This window comes from Cavia porcellus, unplaced genomic scaffold (genome assembly GCF_034190915.1).
Source record: "Cavia porcellus strain 051 isolate PalLab524CR breed Dunkin Hartley unplaced genomic scaffold, mCavPor4.1 scaffold_8, whole genome shotgun sequence".
Classification (NCBI taxonomy): domain Eukaryota; kingdom Metazoa; phylum Chordata; class Mammalia; order Rodentia; family Caviidae; genus Cavia; species Cavia porcellus.
Window position 1 is genome coordinate 2,096,996 of NW_026947491.1, and position 20,240 is coordinate 2,117,235.

At 35.9% G+C, this 20,240-nt stretch overlaps 2 protein-coding genes across 11 annotated transcripts in view; one reads left to right on the top strand and one right to left on the bottom strand.

The window, feature by feature from the left end:
* The window catches only part of Tex9 (testis expressed 9), a 30,978-nt gene extending 13,032 nt beyond the window's left edge, over positions 1-17,946 (top strand). For 4 of the 10 annotated variants that reach the window (XM_063254256.1, XM_013159840.3, XM_063254254.1 and 1 more), the window contains 7 exons: positions 5,025-5,107; positions 5,567-5,742; positions 7,082-7,164; positions 7,677-7,850; positions 14,827-14,961; positions 16,893-17,027; positions 17,670-17,946. In XM_063254256.1, the coding sequence (XP_063110326.1) occupies positions 7,120-7,164; positions 7,677-7,850; positions 14,827-14,961; positions 16,893-17,027; positions 17,670-17,747 (567 nt within the window). In that variant the 5' untranslated portion in view covers positions 5,025-5,107; positions 5,567-5,742; positions 7,082-7,119 and the 3' untranslated portion in view covers positions 17,748-17,946. Of the gene's footprint in view, positions 1-4,236; positions 4,286-5,024; positions 5,108-5,566; positions 5,743-7,081; positions 7,165-7,676; positions 7,851-14,826; positions 14,962-16,892; positions 17,028-17,669 lie in introns of all 10 variants that reach the window. The other 6 variants (XM_063254249.1, XM_063254251.1, XM_063254258.1 and 3 more) reach the window with 4 other exon arrangements.
* Positions 16,254-20,240, bottom strand: part of Mns1 (meiosis specific nuclear structural 1) — a 61,248-nt gene continuing 57,261 nt past the window's right edge. The window contains exon 11 of the mRNA XM_013159820.3: positions 16,254-16,364. The gene's annotated coding sequence lies outside the window, so the exon portion shown is untranslated. The remainder of the gene's footprint in view (positions 16,365-20,240) is intronic.

Sequence of the window (20,240 nt, forward strand, 5' to 3'; positions counted from 1 at the left end):
GATCCAAATCATAGCATATGCCAAGAAATTAGGGAACCATAAATATCTAGAGATAAATTTAACATGAAAGGTATAGGATCTTCACAAATCAAACTATAAAATCTTTCTGTAGCAGAAACACTGGTGATTATCAAGCATTCCAAGTTTCGTGCAGTAGTCAGTAGAAAATTCCAGAAATAGACAATGCATAAATTTTAAATTGCATCTAGATGAAATCTCCGCTGTCCTGCTCCATGCTGCCCCATTCGTGTGTCATCCTGTTGTCTGACACATCCGTACCATGTACACTATCAGCTTTAGTTAGCAGCTGTTTCAGTCATGGAGCAGCCCCTCTAGCCTGCTGCCCTGCCTTGAAGCAAGCCGATGATGGGCTGGAACCTCTATAAAAGGTGACCAATAGTGAGCCTTTCCTTCTTTAACTTTGCGTGTGAGGTATTTTGTCCCAGTAACAAGAAGTAATTAAGGCAGGCTTGTACTTAAAACATCAGGATATTTTTCATTTACTTGAAAATAATTATTGCAGATAATCCAGCAGTACCCGAGATACTCATTCTAGAAAAATAAAAACCGACAAAAAACAAAACCTGCATGTAAATGTTTAGAACAGCTTTATTGTTAATTGCCAAAGACTAGAAACAGCTCAAATAATCATCAGATCACCAGTGGGGAGTAGGTAAACGTCATGTGGGGTAACTCAGTGCTAGAACGCTACTTAAAAATGAAGGCTGGTGTGACAGCAGTGTAGGTGCCAGGCCTAAGATCCCAGGCTTAAAAATACCCATGAGCTGCGTCTTCATTTATAACCATGCATTGTTTAGTGGTGGGTTATGTCCTGAAAATAACAGTCTGCTGGACTGTTCTGTCACGTGTAACCACCCTGTGGAGTGTGGCTTTACTAGGGACTGCGGGTTTTTCAGCTCTTACACTCCACTGCCCGTGAAGCCAGTATGGGGCTCATCTGTGTTAGATTCTGAAAACTTCAAAACTATAGGGACAGAACTTAGGTTGGTGGTCCTCTGGGCTTGTGAATAGGGTCAGGGACTAAATACCAAGGAGCCCTGGGAAACTTTGGGAATAGAGGAAATATCCTTCTTTGTCTTACTTGTCATGGTGGTTATGTGACTGACTAGGTTTGTTAAAATTTATGAGTTATATACCTAAAAATGATGTATAATTGTATCTCAATAAACATGAAACAAAAATGATTGAACGCTTAGTGTCAGGTCTGGCTACTGGTAGTACAGTGGTCAGTTCATGGCCTGGATCCTGCTCCCAGAAAACTTCTCTAGTGAGTTGCATCTGAAGGTTTTATTTAGTAAACATATCTTATATCATTATTTGATATCTGTAATATGGGCCTAAAACATAAAGCTACTTTACTATGTGTGATGATCTATGTAAAAATATGTTTAACAGTTATCAAAATCCTCAAATTAGACACTGAGTGTGGCGACACATGCCTGTAATCTCAGTTCCTCTGGGGCTAAAGGTCGGACTTGAGAGTTAGCAAAACCCTATGTCAAAAATTTTAAAAGGGCCAAAAAAAGGTGGGGGGGGGGCAAGATATAAGTCAGTACTCCCTGAGTTCTATCCATAGAAGTGGAAAAACAATCAAAAATTTGGGTTATAGATAATATTCATGACTCTTATCTAGTAAACTAAATGACTGAAATGGTGGTAGTAGCAGATAATCTTTAATTTCTGTTGAAGTAAGTGAAAGATTAATATCACAAACGTAAAAATAAATGTTGATTCTCTTTTATTAAGTTTTTCTTAAATGCAAATTAGTGGTGATGCCTCTGTTTACCTAGATACGGTGGATTTTTTTAAAATCCTGCTGTTTAAACAGATGACTTTTCCCATGTGAAACAGCGTATTTGATTCTTTGTTGGCAATTACTGAAGATGGGAGTTGTTCCTCTAAGGAGATGAGTCATTTCAATGGCACAATGATAATCCACCTAATGATAATACACTGATGAAGTCCATCAGTGTATCTTATAATAGATGCCCAATATTCAGGTTTACTCTTTTGGAAAATATGATAAAGAAAGCAGAATTTAGTTTCCTAAAATTCAGTATTGTCTTAGTCACTCTCTTGTCTCTGAGACACAATACCCAACACCCAGAGCTTAGAGGAGAAAGGTTTATTTTTGTAGAGGTTTGCAGAGGTTTCAGTCCAAACAGGACAGCACGGCAGAGGGGCATCTCAGTCAGGAAGCAGAAAACAAAGCGGGGAGCTGGGTAGGAAGATAAACCCTTCCAGCCACGCCCCCCCTTACCTCTTCCAGCCAAACCCATCTCCTAACAGCAAGGCAGCTCTCGCCCCTACATCCAGCCACCCTCCGAAAGTTCCACCTCTCAATGCGTAAGGTTCTTAGATGCTATTAGATGTAACCATGACAAGTATGTATATCCCAGTCTGTTGAAAGCAAAGTTTACACTCAAATAATTTCAATCCTGTTACAAAGCTTTGATGGGGAAATGAGCAAAAACAAGCAGAGATCTGTTGAAGTTCATTTTTCATGGAAACAGATAAGCAAATCAATACCATTGATCCCTGGGGTGGAGAAATAACCATTAAAAACGTTTTTTTTTTTTTATTACCAAAATGTACTGGAGTGAGAGGTGCAGAAAATAATCCACGGAAATGCCAAACATTAATTGTCAAACATTAATTGGACATCAAATTTTCATGTTGTATGTGTGAGAATGATTCTTTTTTTTCTGTAATTTTAAGACATTTTCAAATAGCCTTTTATGCCTTCCCAGAGGTATTTCTAGTAGCTCTTTAAGTGGTTGTAGTTAATTAATGATACCTAAAAATATTTTTGTGTTGAATCTTGAAAAAAATCTATTCATGATTAGTTCAGCAGGTGACAGCTGATGAAAAGTAATTTTATTTCATTATCTCCTGTGGTTAGGAGTTCTTAGTTTGCTAAGATGGGGTTTTTTTGTTTCATAGATGCTAATGTAATACGCTTTTAGAAATACTAACAGGGATAGGTACAGACAGCTAATCAGGAATAAGTGAACTTTTTCTGTAGTGTGCCTGATAGTTAATACTTTCTGGGTTTGGCGCATACAGCTCTGTTCCAGCTACTTAATTTTGCTGTAGTACAGTGATAACTGCATTACAATATATAATAATAGATGTGGGTGGATTCAGCCTGGGGGTCATAGTGAACCCTCATAAATACTCGTTGTAAACTAAAAATGTTTTAAAAACCTAAAGTGTGTAAAATTAATTGCATTTTAGGTGTATTTTTCATTCAGCATATCATATATTTATTTACTGCCAGGCTGAGAACTTATATGTGAGGTACTGTGCCAGCGAGTAGCCCCTGAATAGTGAAAAAGGCAAAGCTGACCCCTACCCTACCCTCTCTACCAGAGTTCACAGTGCAAGGGGAAAATCAACACTGACCAGTTACTTAAACAATTAGAAGAATGACACCAGAATACGCTCATAGTAAAAAATTCTGTGCTGAATAATTTGTAAAATGGATGATTCCTCTGTGTAGCCAATCATCACTCTTTGTGCTTTCCAATCATTAAATGTATGTTTAGATTTAGCTGTGGAAATATTGGCAGTATAGTAGCTTAATCTGTCTTGGTTACTTTTCTTTCATTGCTGAGACAAAATACCTGACACCCAGGGCGAATGAAAGAAAGGTTTTTTAGCTCACAGTTTTGGAGGTTTTAGTCCCTCATCAACTGACTCCAAGGCAGAGTGGCACATGGCAGAGGGCAGTAGTTCTTGGTAGGGAAAAACAGCAAAAGACAACAAGCAAACAGGAAGGAGCACAGAGAAAAGACTCTTTTTGTTCTTACATTGTGTCTAAGCCACAGCCACTCAGGTGTAAAATACCCATAAACCAGCTTGGACCTTGATTCATTCACAAACTGTCAAATCAGGCTTTGGGGGACACCCAGCCTCAAACCATAACATTATCAGAGGCAAATTACTTAACCAAAGCACATTTCTAATGAAACTCATTCAAAATAAATTACTGAATAGCTAGAATTATAGCAAATATAATTCTAATTCATGGATATTTGAAAGATACAGAAATAGAATTTTGTGCATACTTTATCCAAATAAATTAACATTTGAATAACTAGAATTATATCAATAATCATATATTTTCCCTTTCAAATATAATTGCTGTGGAATTTCATTTTCTCAGCTTCGTATCATCATTATTCATGTATAATATTTATTTTTGGTCTGTAGAGATCCATTATCATCTGAAGGGTTAGTGCATGTACATCCAGAAACTAAGGTATGAAATCACACTTTCTGTAAATGCAATTTTATTCTGTAGAACTGAGGAGCTCCTTAGGCTTTTCTTAGAGAAGGGGTAAGATACAATAGAAAAAATATAAACTCAGATTCTCTGATGGGATGCATTTGTGTGTGTTGAAGCATTTTTGTTTTGTGATTTCACTGAACAATTTGGAACACAGTGGAAAATTTTTAAGTGAATTAAGATTGTAACCTTATATTCTCAGTTTTCTCTCCACAGTTTAAGAGAGAAAATATGAAAGAGAAATGTGCTCGCATACAAATAAAAAGGCTATATAAAGGCTTATTCGACTATTTAAAATATTCACAGCATGGAGATCATTCTTTCAGACCCTGGGCATTTCAGGATCTGTAAGCTCTCCCCATGCAGATCTAGGCCAGGGGAACTGTGTATCCGAAGGCTGGGGGAGGCCAGACTGGAACTTAGTTGGTTCCTGAGGAGAACTAAACTCTTGAGGGTCAGAATACCCAGATTTAGTTTCCACTGACCAGCTGAACGTCCTTGAATCTTTGGACCTCATTTTCCTCATCCTTGAATCTCGTTCTGGTGATACACAAGCTGGTCACAGGTATGCAGCTCTGGGATTCTTAAAAATACAATTGAATTAATTCAGTGAAAAGCGCAGTCTTATTTATAGCAAAGTAGCAGTTGCATGTGTTATGCAATTGCTTTCTCTGGCAAATAATTAGATTGAGTTTCAATTCTTTTCTTCTAGCTGAAGAACAAAAGCACTAGTCCTGCAAACAAAGTTCAAAACAAGCTACAGTTTGCAAATAAAGGAAGAAAAGCAAATTCGAGGTATAATATAGTTTTAAAGTATTACTTTCAGTTTTATAGTTCACAACACTTTTTAATTATTAAGCTGTTTTTATTTCTCCAGATATTTATATACCCAAAATTTATAGTTACACCATGTGTATCTTACCACATTCAGTGATTTAAAACATTTTTTACTTGGAAATATTTTGTAGCAGTTGATGGAAATGTTGTATTGTTGTCTTAAGTGAATTCACCACTTCAGAACACTTACATGTCATTTTTAATATTTTCTTAGGATGGAGACTGGAATTTAGGTTTTAGGTATAGACACTCCCTGAAAGTCTATTCAGTCTTGTGGTCTTTGAAAGTATCAATTAAGTATTTCATCATAAATTTAAAATTGATAATTTTGATCTGTTTTGTCATTTGGGCAAACGCCATATTTCCTTTGTACCTTTCTGTTTGTGTTTATATATGCATTTAATTTTTATGTCTTAGTGTTAAATTGCGATGTTGCAGTGTACAGACTGCCAGTGATGTTGCCATTCCAGAGGATTTCTCAGACTTTTCTCTTGCAAAGACGATTAGCAAAATTGAAGGGCAGCTGGAGGAAGGCTTACCTGAACGTTCGGACGATGAGATTTTCTCTGGTGCTGGTAAAGATATTGGGACAAGTAGGTTTTCTTTTGATGGTCATCTTCCCTTTTATCGCAATTACTTGGAATAGGGGTCTTTGTGAGTTGCTTCTTGGGCTTAAAATTTTTATCGTGATGTCTTAGGTTTGTTTAGTGAATAATGTAGTGGGACATGAAATGAGTGTGGAGTTCAAGGTGAAACTCCAGTGTCTGTTGCAGAGGGTGGAGGGTAGGTGAAATGTTCACCGAACTTGCCTCTGTTGTGTCTACTTAATGTTTCCTATCATAAAAAGTAAAAATTAAAAAGACTATACTGTTTTGGATTTGTGGAGCACTTTCAAGTAAAATTAAAATGCCCTACAGTTTACATTCAAACATTAAAATGAAAACAGGGTGGCTGGCTGTTCACCTGGAGGGGCCGCCCGGGCCTGTTACCATGTTCTTACTTCCAGCAGCAGAACCAAGGCACACAGACTGGCACGCTCCCTTTTCTTTCTGCTGAATTACCTGCCTGCCTCTCTGTCTCAGGGTCTTCCTTCTGCAGTGTCCTTGGCCTAGAAGACATCTTGCTTCTTCTTCTCCTCTTCCTCCTCCTGCTCTTCCTCCTCCCTCTCCCCACTCCCCACCTTCTCCTTTTTTTTTTTTTTTTTTTTTGGTACCAGGATGAACTCAGGATCCTGCACTTGCAAGGCAGGCGCTTATGCTGCCGAGCTAAATCCCTGGCCCGAGACTTCCTTCTTGGAAGAATTTTCCCTCATTCTAGATGTCTGCTTGGAATGGCAGGGCTGTGTGTTAGAAGAAACGATCTGAAAGCAGTTTGGAAACATACACTGCTTTGTAAAATTTGAAGCAGGGTTTTGTTAGCAAGGATTTGCGTTTGCTTCTATTGAACACCTGGGGACCTACTGATCCTGAGACCACTGTAAATTCTGTTTAACATGTTTTGGGTCACTGTCTTATGCGTGAGTTCAGTTCACAAATGGGTTAGCTAGGAAAGGTTTTTTTCCCCTGCCCCTTTATTAACTCAGCTTCCATGAGGAAATACGCACAATTCCTAGCTGTTCCTTTCTGTTGAGTGCATTCATTTCCAACTTATTTTTACAAGATCATTTGAGGTGACTGGGGATTTAGCCCAATAGCACAGTTCCTACCAGGCAAGCATTAGGTCTTGAACTCAATTTCCAAGACAAAAAAAAAAGAGAGAGAGGAAAGAAAAGAGCGAGTGAGCATTTGATATCTTTAATGTCCCCTAGTAGGGGTACACTATTGGATTCCCCATTTGGAGCATTTTTTCCCTCATAAAATTATGGTCTGTCTTACAGTTGGTGATATCTTAGATACAGCAAAAGGCAGTAAATGTAATCATTTAAATCCACAGAGGCACAGATCAGATTTCTAAAGGCCAAACTCCATGTTATGCAGGAGGAACTGGATAATGTTGTATGTGAATGCAATAAAAAGGTAAGTTTTTAAAACCTCTCAAAAGAAATATCTCTTCTCAAGTGGGAAGGGAATCAGGAGATGGAGGGAGGTGGGAGAGAGGGGAAGGAAAGGGGATGAAAAAATAATTAAGATGAGGTATGAACATGAAGTAACTGCATAAAAGGAATATAAACATGATGTACTGTAGTAATAAAAATTCCCACCAAAGACTTTGAGGATCAATTTTAATTGTATTTGTTGAATATCCTTTAATTGTATTTGTTGAATTGTATTTGTTGGATATAATTTACAGATTTTGATTTGTATCGTTGCATTATTCTAGAGCTAAAGAATTTTTAAAACTTGTTAATAAGAATTCTCTATCTCAGATTAATATCTGAATTCCACTTCTGAAGATGAAAGTGGAATATACTTTGTTGTGCTTCATTAACTGTGCATATTTCATTAAAACCATATGAAGTTTTTGTTTTCTGCTTTGATTTGATACTGCCTTGTATTTGTTATATAATCTATAATTTTGTAACGTATAGGAAGATGATATTCAACATTTAAAGTCTCAAGTAAAAAATTTTGAAGAAGATTGTGCAAGACAGCAGCGAACAATTAATGTACAACAGTCCCAAATAGAAAAATACAAAAATCTTTTTGAGGAAGCAAACAAAAAATGTGATGAATTACAACAACAGTTATCTTCAGTAGAAAGGGTAATAGTTTTGCTGTTTTTTTCTAATTCAATATCAAAGACACACTGACATTATTAAAGGTATGCTTTTATAGGTACACTTAGGGTTGTTCAGGTAATACTGAAAAGTCTGTCTCTTATATAGGAGAATGTCTTAGTTACTTCCTCATTGCTGGGCCAAAATACCCCAAACCCACAAGTTAAAGGAGGAAAGGTTAACTACAAAAAGGGGGAAAAATAACTCAGGGAAAGGAGAAAAGAAGGAAGGGAAAAGAAAAATGATATAAATTTGTATCTATACACTTAAGATAGCTAAGATGATTGTACTACTAATTCTAATAGTTCTTAGAACAAAATAGCTAACAGTCATAGGATTAGATCAATTTTGCATGTTTATATCTGGTAATCTGAGTAACTCTTTTGAAGATACCTGCAAAATAATCACCTTAGTTATGTTCCTACCACCTTGTTTTGAAAGCTTATTGTCTCTTTTGTTTCTTGTTTTTCTTGTATTTTGTTGTTCTCTCTAACACAGAAAGGATAGATGTACATGTATATAAGAATTGATTTTATTACCTGTGATAGTATCAACAGCTACTCAGAAGAAAACAAGACATTATGGTAGTCATTGCTGATTTCCTATCATCTTGTTTTGAAGTCCACTAATGCTTTTATTCTTTGTTTTGACTGGTTTTTATTATTTTGTTTTGTTATTTTGGTTTTGTTTAGTCTGTTTTTTGTTATTTGATTTCAATATAGTCAGCTATTTTCAAGAGAACAAGAGACACTAAGGTAGCCATTATTAATTTTCCTATTGTCTGGTTTTGAAGGTCTGTAATGTTTTCATTCTTTTGTCTTTTGATTGGTTTTTACTATTAGTTTTGTTTGAATTCATTGTGTGTGAAGATATGGACAACCATTTTGAAGAAAACAAGAGACATGGTAGCCATTGTTGATTTCCTGTTGTCGTTTTGAAATCCTGTGTTGCTTGCATTGTTTTGTTTGGATCTGCTTTGTTCTGTTTTATTCTTTTTAAAATTAAAAAAAGTAAAGGCGGAAAGGCTTATTTAGCTTACAGTTTGTAGAAGTTTCTGTGCATAGTTGGCTAGCTCCAAGGCCAGGCTGTGTGGCAGAGAAGAAACCATCCATGGCATGGCATGGCAGCAGGCAGGCGGTAGCTAAGTAGTGAGCCTCCGTTTGCATTTTACATTCCATTTAGGCTCTTGGTGTATTGGTTGGTGTCACCACACCCAGGGTGAGCTTTCAGTTCTTTTGAAGCACCTGTTCAGTTCATTTGCCCATTTGAGCTTTTTATATATTCTAGATTAATATTAGAGGATCAATATCTTCTTTACTGAGTAACAGCAAAGATTATCTTCCATGCTGCAGGTTATGTTATCACCTTGTTTCCTTTGCTAAACAGAGGATTTTAAATTTTTTTGACTCTTGATTTTATTTACTGTGCAATAGGAATTCTATACAAAGTCTTTGCCTTTGTCTATGTCTTCAAGTGTTTCCCCTATGTTATCTTCCAGCACTTTCAAAGTTTTTGGTCTTTTATCTAAGTCTTTGATTCATTTTGAATTAAGTTTAATGGAGGGTGAGGGATAGGAATCCAGCATCTGTCTTCCGTTTGCGGAAGTTCTTCCTGCACCATTTGTTAAAGAGGTGGTCTTTTTTATGTTTTTGCCCCCTTGGTCAAATGGCTATAGGTGCCCAGGTTTATTTCTGTCTTTTTTTTTTCTATTCCATTGACCTGGTTTGTTTTTATGAAGTTCTGTGTCGATTTTGTTACTATGTCTTTGTAGTATAGTTTCAAATCTGGTATTGTGATGTTTCTGGCATTTCTTTGCTTTTTGGTTTTTTTTGTTTTTTTGTTTTTTTTTTTGTTTTGTTTTTGCTGAGGATTCCATATCTGTTTGGGACCTTTTTTTGATACCTTATAAATTTAGGATTTTTTGGTACTTATGTGAAGAATATTTTTGGTATTTTTATAGACATGCCATTGAATCTATAGATCACTTTTGGTTAATGTGGCGATTTTTACAATATTAGTTCTTCTAATCCAAGAACAGGATAGTTTCCATTTTCTAATATCCCCTTCAATTTCATTCTTTAGAATTCTGTGATTTTCATTATGGAGGACCGTTGACTTCATTGCAAGGTTAAAAATGAAATTTTTTAAGTTTTTATTTTTTGAAGCTAGCATGATGAAATTGTTTTCCTGATTTCTCAGTGGTTTCATTACTGGTGTATACGAACAACACTGATTTTTATGTAGTGATTTTGCATCCTGCTGCCCTGCTCAATTTATATATCTAAAATATTCTGGTGGAGTTTTGGTGGGGGGGGGTTCTGTGTAAATATGTATAAAATCTACAAATAAGGATAATTTTTATTCTTTCATATTTGTATCTCCTTTTATTTCTCTCACCTGAGTTGCCCTGTCTAAAGTGTCAAGTATTATATGGAGTAAGAATGATGAAAGTGAACACCACAAAGATCCTTATTTTAAAGGAAATGCTTTCAGTTTTTTCCTGCTCAGTGTAACGTTGACTGGGTTTGTCATGTAAGGTATTAACCAGTTTGAAGCAAGATCCTTCTATTCCAGTTTTCATCAAAGTTTTGTTTAGTGAAAGTTGTTGGACTTTTCATATTGAAGTCTTTCTCAGTATCTATTGAGACGACCATATGATTTTTTAGCCTTGCTTCCATTTATGTGTGGTATTTACACATGTTAAACTGTCTCTCATCTCCAGAATAAAATCGACTTAATCATGTTGTATGACCTTTCTAATTATTACTGAATTCTGTGTGTATGACTCTATTGAGAATTTTTGCATCTATTTTCATCAAGGATATTAGCCTGTATTTTTGTTTTCTGTGAGTCCTTGTCTGGTTTTGGAATTGGCATAATGCTGGCCTCATAGAGTGAATGTAAAAGCATTCCTTACTGTTATATGGAAAAGTTCTTTGCTATACGTCTCATAAAATTCAGTGGTAAATTTGTTGGGTCCTGGCTATGTCTTAGTAAAATTTTTATTACTCATTCTCATTGCTTGTTAGTAATTCATTTAGATGTTTTTATATCTTCTTGGTGCAGTTTCATAGGTCATAGGTGCCTATACATTTATCTGGTTCTCCTAGATTTACCACATTATTGCAATATAAACTTTCAAAAATAATTTCTTATAATCCTGTGTATCTCAGTGGAGTCTTTTGTAATTCTACCTTTTTTTTTTTGTCTTTTTCATTTTTATCGGTACCAGGGATCGAACTCACGACCGCCTGCTTCCAAGGCAGGTGCTTATGTCGCTGAGCTAAATCCCCAACCCCTGTAAATTCTACCTTTTCATCTCTGATTTATTAATTTGGCCCCTTTTTCTTTTGGTAAGTTTGGCTAAGGATTTCAATCTTATTTAAATAACTAACTCTTTGATTTGTTGATCCTTTGTATTTTTTTTGTTTTTATGTGTTGTTTTATTTTGGTTTTTAATCCTAATTTCATTGACTTCTACTTTGATCTTTGTTAGATCTTTTCTTCTACTGGTACTCATGTGTTTGGTTTGTTCTTGTATGACCTTGGATACAAAATTACGTTATTTATTTGGGATCACTCTGTCTTTCTTTCTTTTATTTATTTTAAAGGGGATAAAATCCAGGAAAATAAAACAATAAAATTAATCAAGACAAACCAGAATAATGGTCATATGGTCATTTTTACAATATTGTTCTTCTAATCTAAGAACAGGACTTTAAAACCTTTACCATAATGTCTTTGATGTCTTCAGAACAGCTGCAGATACCACCTTTAGATATATTAAAAACAGAACAGAACAGAACAGAAACAATAAAAACAAAATAATAAATGCAATGAAGGACATCAAAATAAACTAATAGTAAGTACATAATGGCTTCCATAACATGTCTTGCTATCTTTTAAACAGCTGCTCATGCCATCAGAGTTAACATAAGCAAAACAAAAGAAAATAAAAACCCAACCCAACAAATCAATAAAATGGTATCGTTTTTGGGCAGGGATCACCTCCCTGTAGGGCCTAGTTCTCTCCCCTTCCAGTCTGCAAATGGCAGTGGCTCACAGAGAGAGGCTTGGGTCTGGCTCTCCCCATGCTGGCAGCAGCCCATGCATGGCGCTAGTTTCCAGGCAGGGATTTCCTCCCTTTAGGGCTTGGTTCTCTCTCTCTACTGTCTGCGAATGGCGCTGACCCATGAAGAGTGGCTTGATATATGCATTACAATAGATACTTAAACATTAAGTGGTTAAAGGAAACTGCAACATGATGCCTTGCTTCTATTTGCATAACTCTGACATGCAATACTGTAACATATAATAGAATGTAAACCTGTAGTACTAAACTGCCCCATCAGCAAAAATTACAGTGTTGTATAAACAGAGAAGGAACAGGAGAATAGAAAAGATGACCTGAGGGTGTCACAAGAACCACCAGGACTCCACCCCTTGCAACCTCAGAATTGCAAAAGAAAGACTGCACTTTGAGAAGAAACCTCCAAGCACCATGTTCCAGAATGGTGACAGCCTAGGGAAATTGTTCCTTTGATTTGGTTCATAGGCACTCAACCACTACAGACAAGAAAGAAGGGATCCTGGCTACTGCTTCAGCTAGTGGCAGATCTTGCCATTGTCCGTGTGGCACTAGTTTTAGGTACATGCATAGTGCAAGAGTTGTGGTGTCAGGAAGGCTTCCACCCAGATTTCAAAAGGCCTGGGAGGCCAGGCAGTTTACCCCTGAGAGGGCAGTGTGTGACGCTGTGTGAAGCCAAAGGTACAGTGGAGACCAAAGCAGTTTGGAGAAGCCAGGAGTGTAGATCATCTGAGGAAAATTAAAAGGAGGAAGCAGAGCCAGCCCCACAAATGAGCCTCAGAGCTACAACCACCAGAAGTGCTGTAGGGGCAGATCCAGTAAAGCTGTTTGAAGTTCGTATCTTTAAAAATTTTATTTAAGGAGAAAAAGAAAAAAAAAAGCAGATGAAGGGTACAAGTTATACAAAATTTCAGAAAAAAAACAGTAGGAAATCACTAGTTAATGGATTACATATTGTCATCTTAGAAATATTTGTTCAAGTTACAAAATTAAAGCTTATATATTGGACATTCAAACAGTGAGACCAAACAGTTCTGTTCAATGATCCAACAAAACTCAGTAATATCATGTCTATCTTATACACTTAGTGAAATTCGTATCTTGACATAGATTGCTTTGGATGCTGCATGTGGAACTACAGCATATAATGTTTGCCCTGGTGGGTTTTGGACTTTCTTTGGTTCCATTCATTTGTATCCCCATTTATCGTTTAGAACAGTAGTGTTTGTCTTTTGCCACTGTATGGTAGAAGTGTTTTGACTTTCTTTTCATCTTTATGGGGGCTTGCAGCCAAGAGTTTGCCTTAAAACTCAGAGGAGACTTAGGACTTGGACTTTAAGAGCTGCCAAAGTCCTAACAGTTTCAACAACTCTTAGAAATAGACTAAATGCCTTTTCACAAAGGAATACACATTAGTCTTTGGGGCTCCAGGGGCTGAATACTACAGTTTGTGCCTAGCTGCCTCCCCAAAGCCTCATACAATCTTAGGTGAGGCTTTTTCAAAGGTGGCTGAGTCTAGAGTATGTGATGCCTGGGACTAAGACTGTGTGATTAATAAATCAATTCACTGGTTGGTTTGGTGCTGCTGTAATCTCAGCAGCCTGGATGAACATGGGACAGAAAGAGGTTTGTTTTCTCTTGCTTATTGCTCTTGGTGTCTGCTGCCATGAACTGTTCTCTGTAATGTTCCTCTGCTGAGCCACCCATTGTTGAAGCCAGCTGGTTATAGACGGAAACTTCTACACTCTGTGACCTAAGTAAACCTTCCTCCCTTAAACACTGGGTGCTGGGTATTTTGTCTCAGCAATGAGCAAGAAGTAACTAAGGGAGTTACAAAGAAGAGTTGGTTAGTATTCAATAAAATAAAGATGTCAGTGTTTTTTAGATGACAGTGAAATGCTGAGGATGTAGAATTTAAGGTAGTTTCTGCCCCCATGGAGGTCACTTACCATGTATTGGAGGAAACAAAGCAAGTGAATAGTTTGAAACCATGCAGCAGGTGCTGTGGTCAGTGTGTCTGAAGGTGCTGCGGAAGCTCTGAAGAAAAGGTACTAAATCGAACCTGGGTGGATAGTGAGGATCACAGAGGAGAGGCTTCCCAAGGAAGTTAAACACTAGCAAACGAGCCTAGCTGAATCTTAGATAGTAAGTAGGTACTGGTTAGTTAAACATGAGGAGAGAGAGAGGATCACGGAAAGCAGGAAAAGCATGAACAAAGGCTCAGAGGCCTGAACCGCCATGGCCGTTGGGGAGACACCCTAGGACTGCTGATGCTACTGAAGTTCTGTGTGTGGCAGTAGAAAAGGCTGTGTAAAGGGCAAACGCTCTGGTTGAGTTGGGAGTTTATCCAGTATGTTCATGCTTCTTCAGGTGTTTGCCTGTTGACTCTGTGCAACAGAATATTCTAGACTACTTGGAGAGATACTAGGAGCAAACACATCCCAGAATGTGGAAACTCATCACAAGACACACTGTTTCTGTTCAGCACTGGGATTTTCCTGTAAGACTAGTATCTGATGTTCTGTATTTAATGACTGTTTTCTTAATGGTATGCTTTGTCAGTTTTACACAAAAACAGTGTTTCAGTAGGTTCCAAGAATTGTATACAAAATGTTGTTTATAAAGTAAATACAGGTGTTAAAAAGAAGAAGCTGAACTTGAGAGCCAGTTCATGACTAGAGTTTATTGTATGTATTTTTAAATTCCTGTTCAGGGTAAGAATTCCCTAAAAACTATCACTTACCACTGTGACTTCAGCCCTGTGTGTGGCTATAAACTTTGGAAAAAACCAAGGGATATGAAAATGGAAAAATGTTAAAAATATACAAATAGAACTTATTTAAATAGCCCATATCTTTTTGTTTTATTACACAGGAATTAGAAAATAAAAGACGACTACAAACACAGGCTGCCACCATTCAAAGTGCTATAGAAGTTCGCTTGAATAGAGCCCTTGAAGAAGCAGAAAAGTATAAACTAGAGTTAAATAAATTAAAGCAAAATAATAAGGTATGCAAAGACTGAATAGTTTTGGTAGTGATGACCTTTGGTAATCTTATGCAAACATCAAAGATAATAGCTTTAAATTTTAATTCTGATGTCATGTTGAACATTTCTGTTTTCAGAAGAAATGTATTCACTGGTAATAAGTACATTTTCAACAAGTGGGATTATCTGCTTGGGCTGTTACCATAATTAGGTGATGGCACAACTCTTTGGAGGAAATTTTAAGTTCTTCACCAAAACGTCATTATGGGTCTCATATTCTATCACAGATACTTTTCTAATCTCTAAGAGTAAGTTAGTGAGAAAAGTGTCTTTAATATCTCAAGTCTGTTACAGTCTTTTCTGTGCCTCAATCTTCTAATATAAATTGAGGGATATTTTATAAGATAGTGGTCCTCAAACTTGAGCATAAATCAGGATCACCTGGAGGGCTGGAATGTGCAGGTGACCAGGTCCCAGTGCAACTGCTGCCTACAGTTCTCAAACCACAGTTACTAACTGTTCCAGAGTGAGAGATCACCATCATGTCTCCAGTGCTTGGCAGAGGGTTAGCATTCCATGCTTTATGTATCTGTTGAATAAATGAAGGCCCAAATACGGATTTGCATGTGAGACTCTTTTGTGAACATTTCATAAATATCAATTATTAGATTTTGATTTTCTGTCAACCTGAATGGCCAAAACATGGTACAGTTATCAATATTTCCTTTTACTTATTTTATTTTAGAGAGAATTAAAACCAAACAAAGTAAAACAGAATAAAACCAATCAAAACAAAACAATGAAAGCAATACAGGACTTTGAAATAATAGCAAATCTACAATGGCTACCATACTATATATTTATCCTGTTATATTTAAAATGTTATAAAATATTTTCTTGATTGGGATGTTTGGATCTTATAGGAATCTATCCATTTTCATCTGTTGTTGAAAGTTACTGGCATAAAGCTTTTTATACTATTTTTGTATTTTCCTTTCTATATTCCTCCTACATTTTTATTGGTTTTCTCCCTCCATCATTCTTGTTTTGGAATTTTTCATCCTTTTTTTTTTAATCAGCTTTACTAGATGTCTGCTAGTTCTAGTTTCAGTTTTCCTCTATAATGATTTTTGTTTATTTCCTTCTTTTGACTTTGGATTCAATTTTTTATTCTTTTGCCAATTTCTTAAAAAATAATTAGAGACTGTGTAAATGTTCTTTGTTAATATTAGCATTTAATCTTGAAAATTTCCCCTTTTGCATTCCTTTAAGTACTTCCCACAGTTTTTTAAACTTTTATTCCATTTATGATATTTTCTAATTTTCCCTTTGATTTCTTCTCTCATAAGTTATTTATAAGTTTGCAAACCGAGGAGAAAAGATCCACCTCAGCTGTGGGTGTCACCACGTAGTAGACTTGCAGCCTAGATAGAAGGAAAGGGAGAGGTGTAAGAGTTTAAACAAGCTCCATTCTCCTTGAGCTGGTGCATTTTTACTACCGCCATTTCCTATGTACATCAGACGTCAGTTTCTGCATCCTTTGAACATGGAATAATACTAGTAACTCTCTGGGAAATATCTAGGCCTTCAGTCTCAGACTGGAACTGCATCTATGATCATTCTTGTTCTACAACTTACAGCTTCTTGGACTAAGCATCTACCAAATCCTCTGGATCCAGCACCCAATGGTCATTATGTGGCCTGATACAAGTTAATTTGCAGTACTGGAGTTATAACTGCATTATTTTAAAACTATCTGTTTTTATGAGAGAGATAGGAGAGTCAAATATCAGGTTATAGTTTTTTTTAAAAAGCTATAAACTCATAGTACTTCAGTAATGCAAAGAAATTTTAGTACACAAAAAAATTTGAGTTAAAAATAGTAACTGATGTAATTTCACTGAAAAACTGCAAATCAGAAAAATAATATATGTGACTTCTTCCTTTTGTAGGATATAGCAAATGAAGAAAACAAAAAAATTGAAGTGTTAAAATCAGAAAACAAGAAGCTAGAAAAACAAAAAGGAGAATTAATGATAGGTTTCAAGAAACAATTAAAATTAATTGATATTTTAAAAAGGCAGAAGGTGAGTTTGTCTTCAAATAAATATTAAATTGGAAAAACTGAACTATTTTACCATTTAGTGTCTTTTAAGTATATCTAGTTTTTATTTTGACATCCCCAGACACAAAATTTTTTCTAAATAAAATGCATCATATGTATGAAATATAGTATGTGTAATATAGTAATGTCATCTAAGTTTATGGGGATTTTCATGTGAGTAAATTATGTGGAAAATGGATGAGTAAGCACAGGATGGGACCTTCCGTGCCATATGATATACAAAACTGTAATGTACATAATACCAACTCCTACTTTGGGGGCCACTTACTTTTAAAAACCTTGAGTGAACACTAATTTCAATTCACTGCTGTTCCCCTCTGTAAATATGTAATGAGATGAATTCATAACTGTCTCCCTTTCCCTTTTAAGAGCCAGGTATTAAGTACTGAACCATTTTTTAAATAAATTGGTTCTTTATTGTTACTGGACAAAAAAGTTTATAGGTTGATCACTGAATGTAATTTTCATTAGAGATATAATCATTATTGGAATTGTATTACATATTTAGAACTGGTATTTTGATAACATTTCTGTATATGTTTAAAAGGCACCTCTTATTCAATTCTTCATATTAGATCAGATAATTTTGATTATTTTTAAATAGATGCATATTGAAGCTGCCAAGTTGCTGTCTTTCACTGAAGAAGAATTCATGAAGACACTTGAATGGGGAACTTCATAAAATGATATTGGACTGTGTGGGATGGATATCCTTCTTATTTAATTGTAAAAGTTTGAATTATTTTTACTCTTCAAAAGTAATGAAAATGAATCAAAATTTTAAAGAATTCCTTGTTTCTTTGTTTTGATGTGGTGCTAAAACAAATTGATATATTATCCCAATTGTTAAATGTTTTATAAATAAAGCAGCAAGAATTTAACTTTTGGTTCTATCTTTCTTATGATCTTATAGCCCTGTGTGTTAAACAGATTCTGGGAGAGAGTGGGGCAGGACGGCAGAATAGGCATCTCCAGGAGTCCTCCCCAAGCCCGCTAGAGCAGCGCTGAGAGTCACCAGAAGCTGTAGCTTTTATGATTTGCCTGCTGCTGTGATTCGAAGCTGTTTCTCTCAGCCAGCGGTGACACAAGCTGAGAAATTTGCCTTAGAGGGCCCACAGAGTCTCACATGGCTACAGGGCAGGAGTCAGGAGTGTCTCGAGAATGGTTTTACAGTGGAAAGAAGAAAGAAGTTTAATTATCATTATTTGCAGATGATATGATACTCTACTTAATTATCAAAAAACTCCACCAAAAGACTTCCAGATTTAATAACCAAATTTAGTAGCATAGCTGGATACAAAGTCAACACAGAAATCAGTAGCATTCCTGTACATACAATAAACAGAGAGAAATCAGAGAAACAGCACCCTTCACAATAGCATCAAAAAAAAAAAAAAAAAAAGGAAATACTTAGTATTCAATCTAACAAAGGAAGTAAAAGATCTCTACATTGAAAACACAGTACTGTCAAAAAGGATAAGAAAATGGAAAGGTATCCCTTATTTCAGGGTAGGAAGAACCAGTATAGTGAAAATGGCTGTACTCCCAAAATTGCTATGCAGATTTAATGCAATCCCAATCAGAATATCATTACCATAACTCACAGAACTAGAGGAAAACATTCCTAAAATTCATTTGGAATCAAAATAGACCTATAATTGAAGAAAGTTGTGGGAACAAAGTCAAGGTAAGGGTATCACAATTCCTGACCTGAAATTATATTACAGAGCTATTGTGAAAAAAGCAGAATGGTACTGACAAAAAATAAAAATAAAAAAACAGAACTGAGGTTTAATAGAACAGACCTGAAAGTACAAAAACAACTACAAACACATTCAGGAACTAAGTATGTTCATTGGAAAAACTAGCCTGTAATAAACTGCTTTCTACACACCAAAGACTAAAGCTAGACTCATGTCTATCACTTTGTACAATTAAAAATCAAACTGGACCAGAGATCTAAATATTAAAACAGAAACATTAAATCTGCTGAAAGAATAGGCAGAACTCTTCAAGACAGGTGAGACTTTATGAACAAAACCCCAGTCAACTAGGAATTACCACAAAGAGTCAACAACTGTGATCTCGTCTTATTAAAAAGCTTTTGCACTGCAAAAGAAATCACCAACAGAGTGGAGACAACCCAGAGTTGGAAACCATTTTTGCCAGCTGATCTTCAGACAGAAAAGAAATATTTAGAATATATGAAGAACTGAAATCCAGACCCTCCAAATTCAGAGACACAATTCAAAAATGGACCTCTAAGATGAATACACACTTCTCAGAAGAAGTAAACAGCAAATAAATACATGAAAAAATGTTTAGTATCATTTGGTCATTCAAGAAATGCACATTAAAAGAACACTGAGATTCTACTGCAGAAAGAACTGACTATTATTAAGAAAATAATACTGGCAGGGCTCTGGGGAGAAAGGAACACTTTCCCACTGTCAGTGGCAATGAAAGCTGGTACAACCACTGGCAGTAAGGAGATTCCTCAACACACTAGGATTAGAGGTCCCATCTGACCCAACTATCCTTTTCTGGGTACATTTCCAGAAAATTAAAAGCATCCTAACCACAGTAATACATGAACACCCGTGTTTATCGCATCACATTTCATAACAGCTACATCTTTGAAGCAACTCAGATACTCATCAACTGATGAATGGATAAGTGTATGTATGTACATGTATATTACTCAGCCATAAAGATAAAATGGAAACATTTATAGTTACACGGATGGACCTTGAGACCATAATCATGTGAAATAAATTAGAAACGTGTAAATGTTGCTTTATCTCTGGTGTGAGAAAGTGAAAATGTAAAAACTCAAATACACAATAGATATTGTGAAACAGGAAGAATTTCAAAAGGAAAGGGAAACTAGGGAGTTGGGAGAGGGAAAGGAAAGAAGGAAAAGAAAATGAGAAAAGGATAAAATGAAAAGAGCTTTGTGAATGGGGAGGGGAAACGGGTTTGAAAGGATGGTGGGAATAGGGGGGAAAAAGAATCACGATATATCATGTACAGGTACAAATTCCCTATAATGAATATGATCATTACATAATCTAAATTGTACCAATAAATAAAAAATTGTTTCATCTACTACATTTACTTTAGGTCAATATTTGGTTTGAATATATTGTAATCATACATCTTCTGTGGTTAAGGA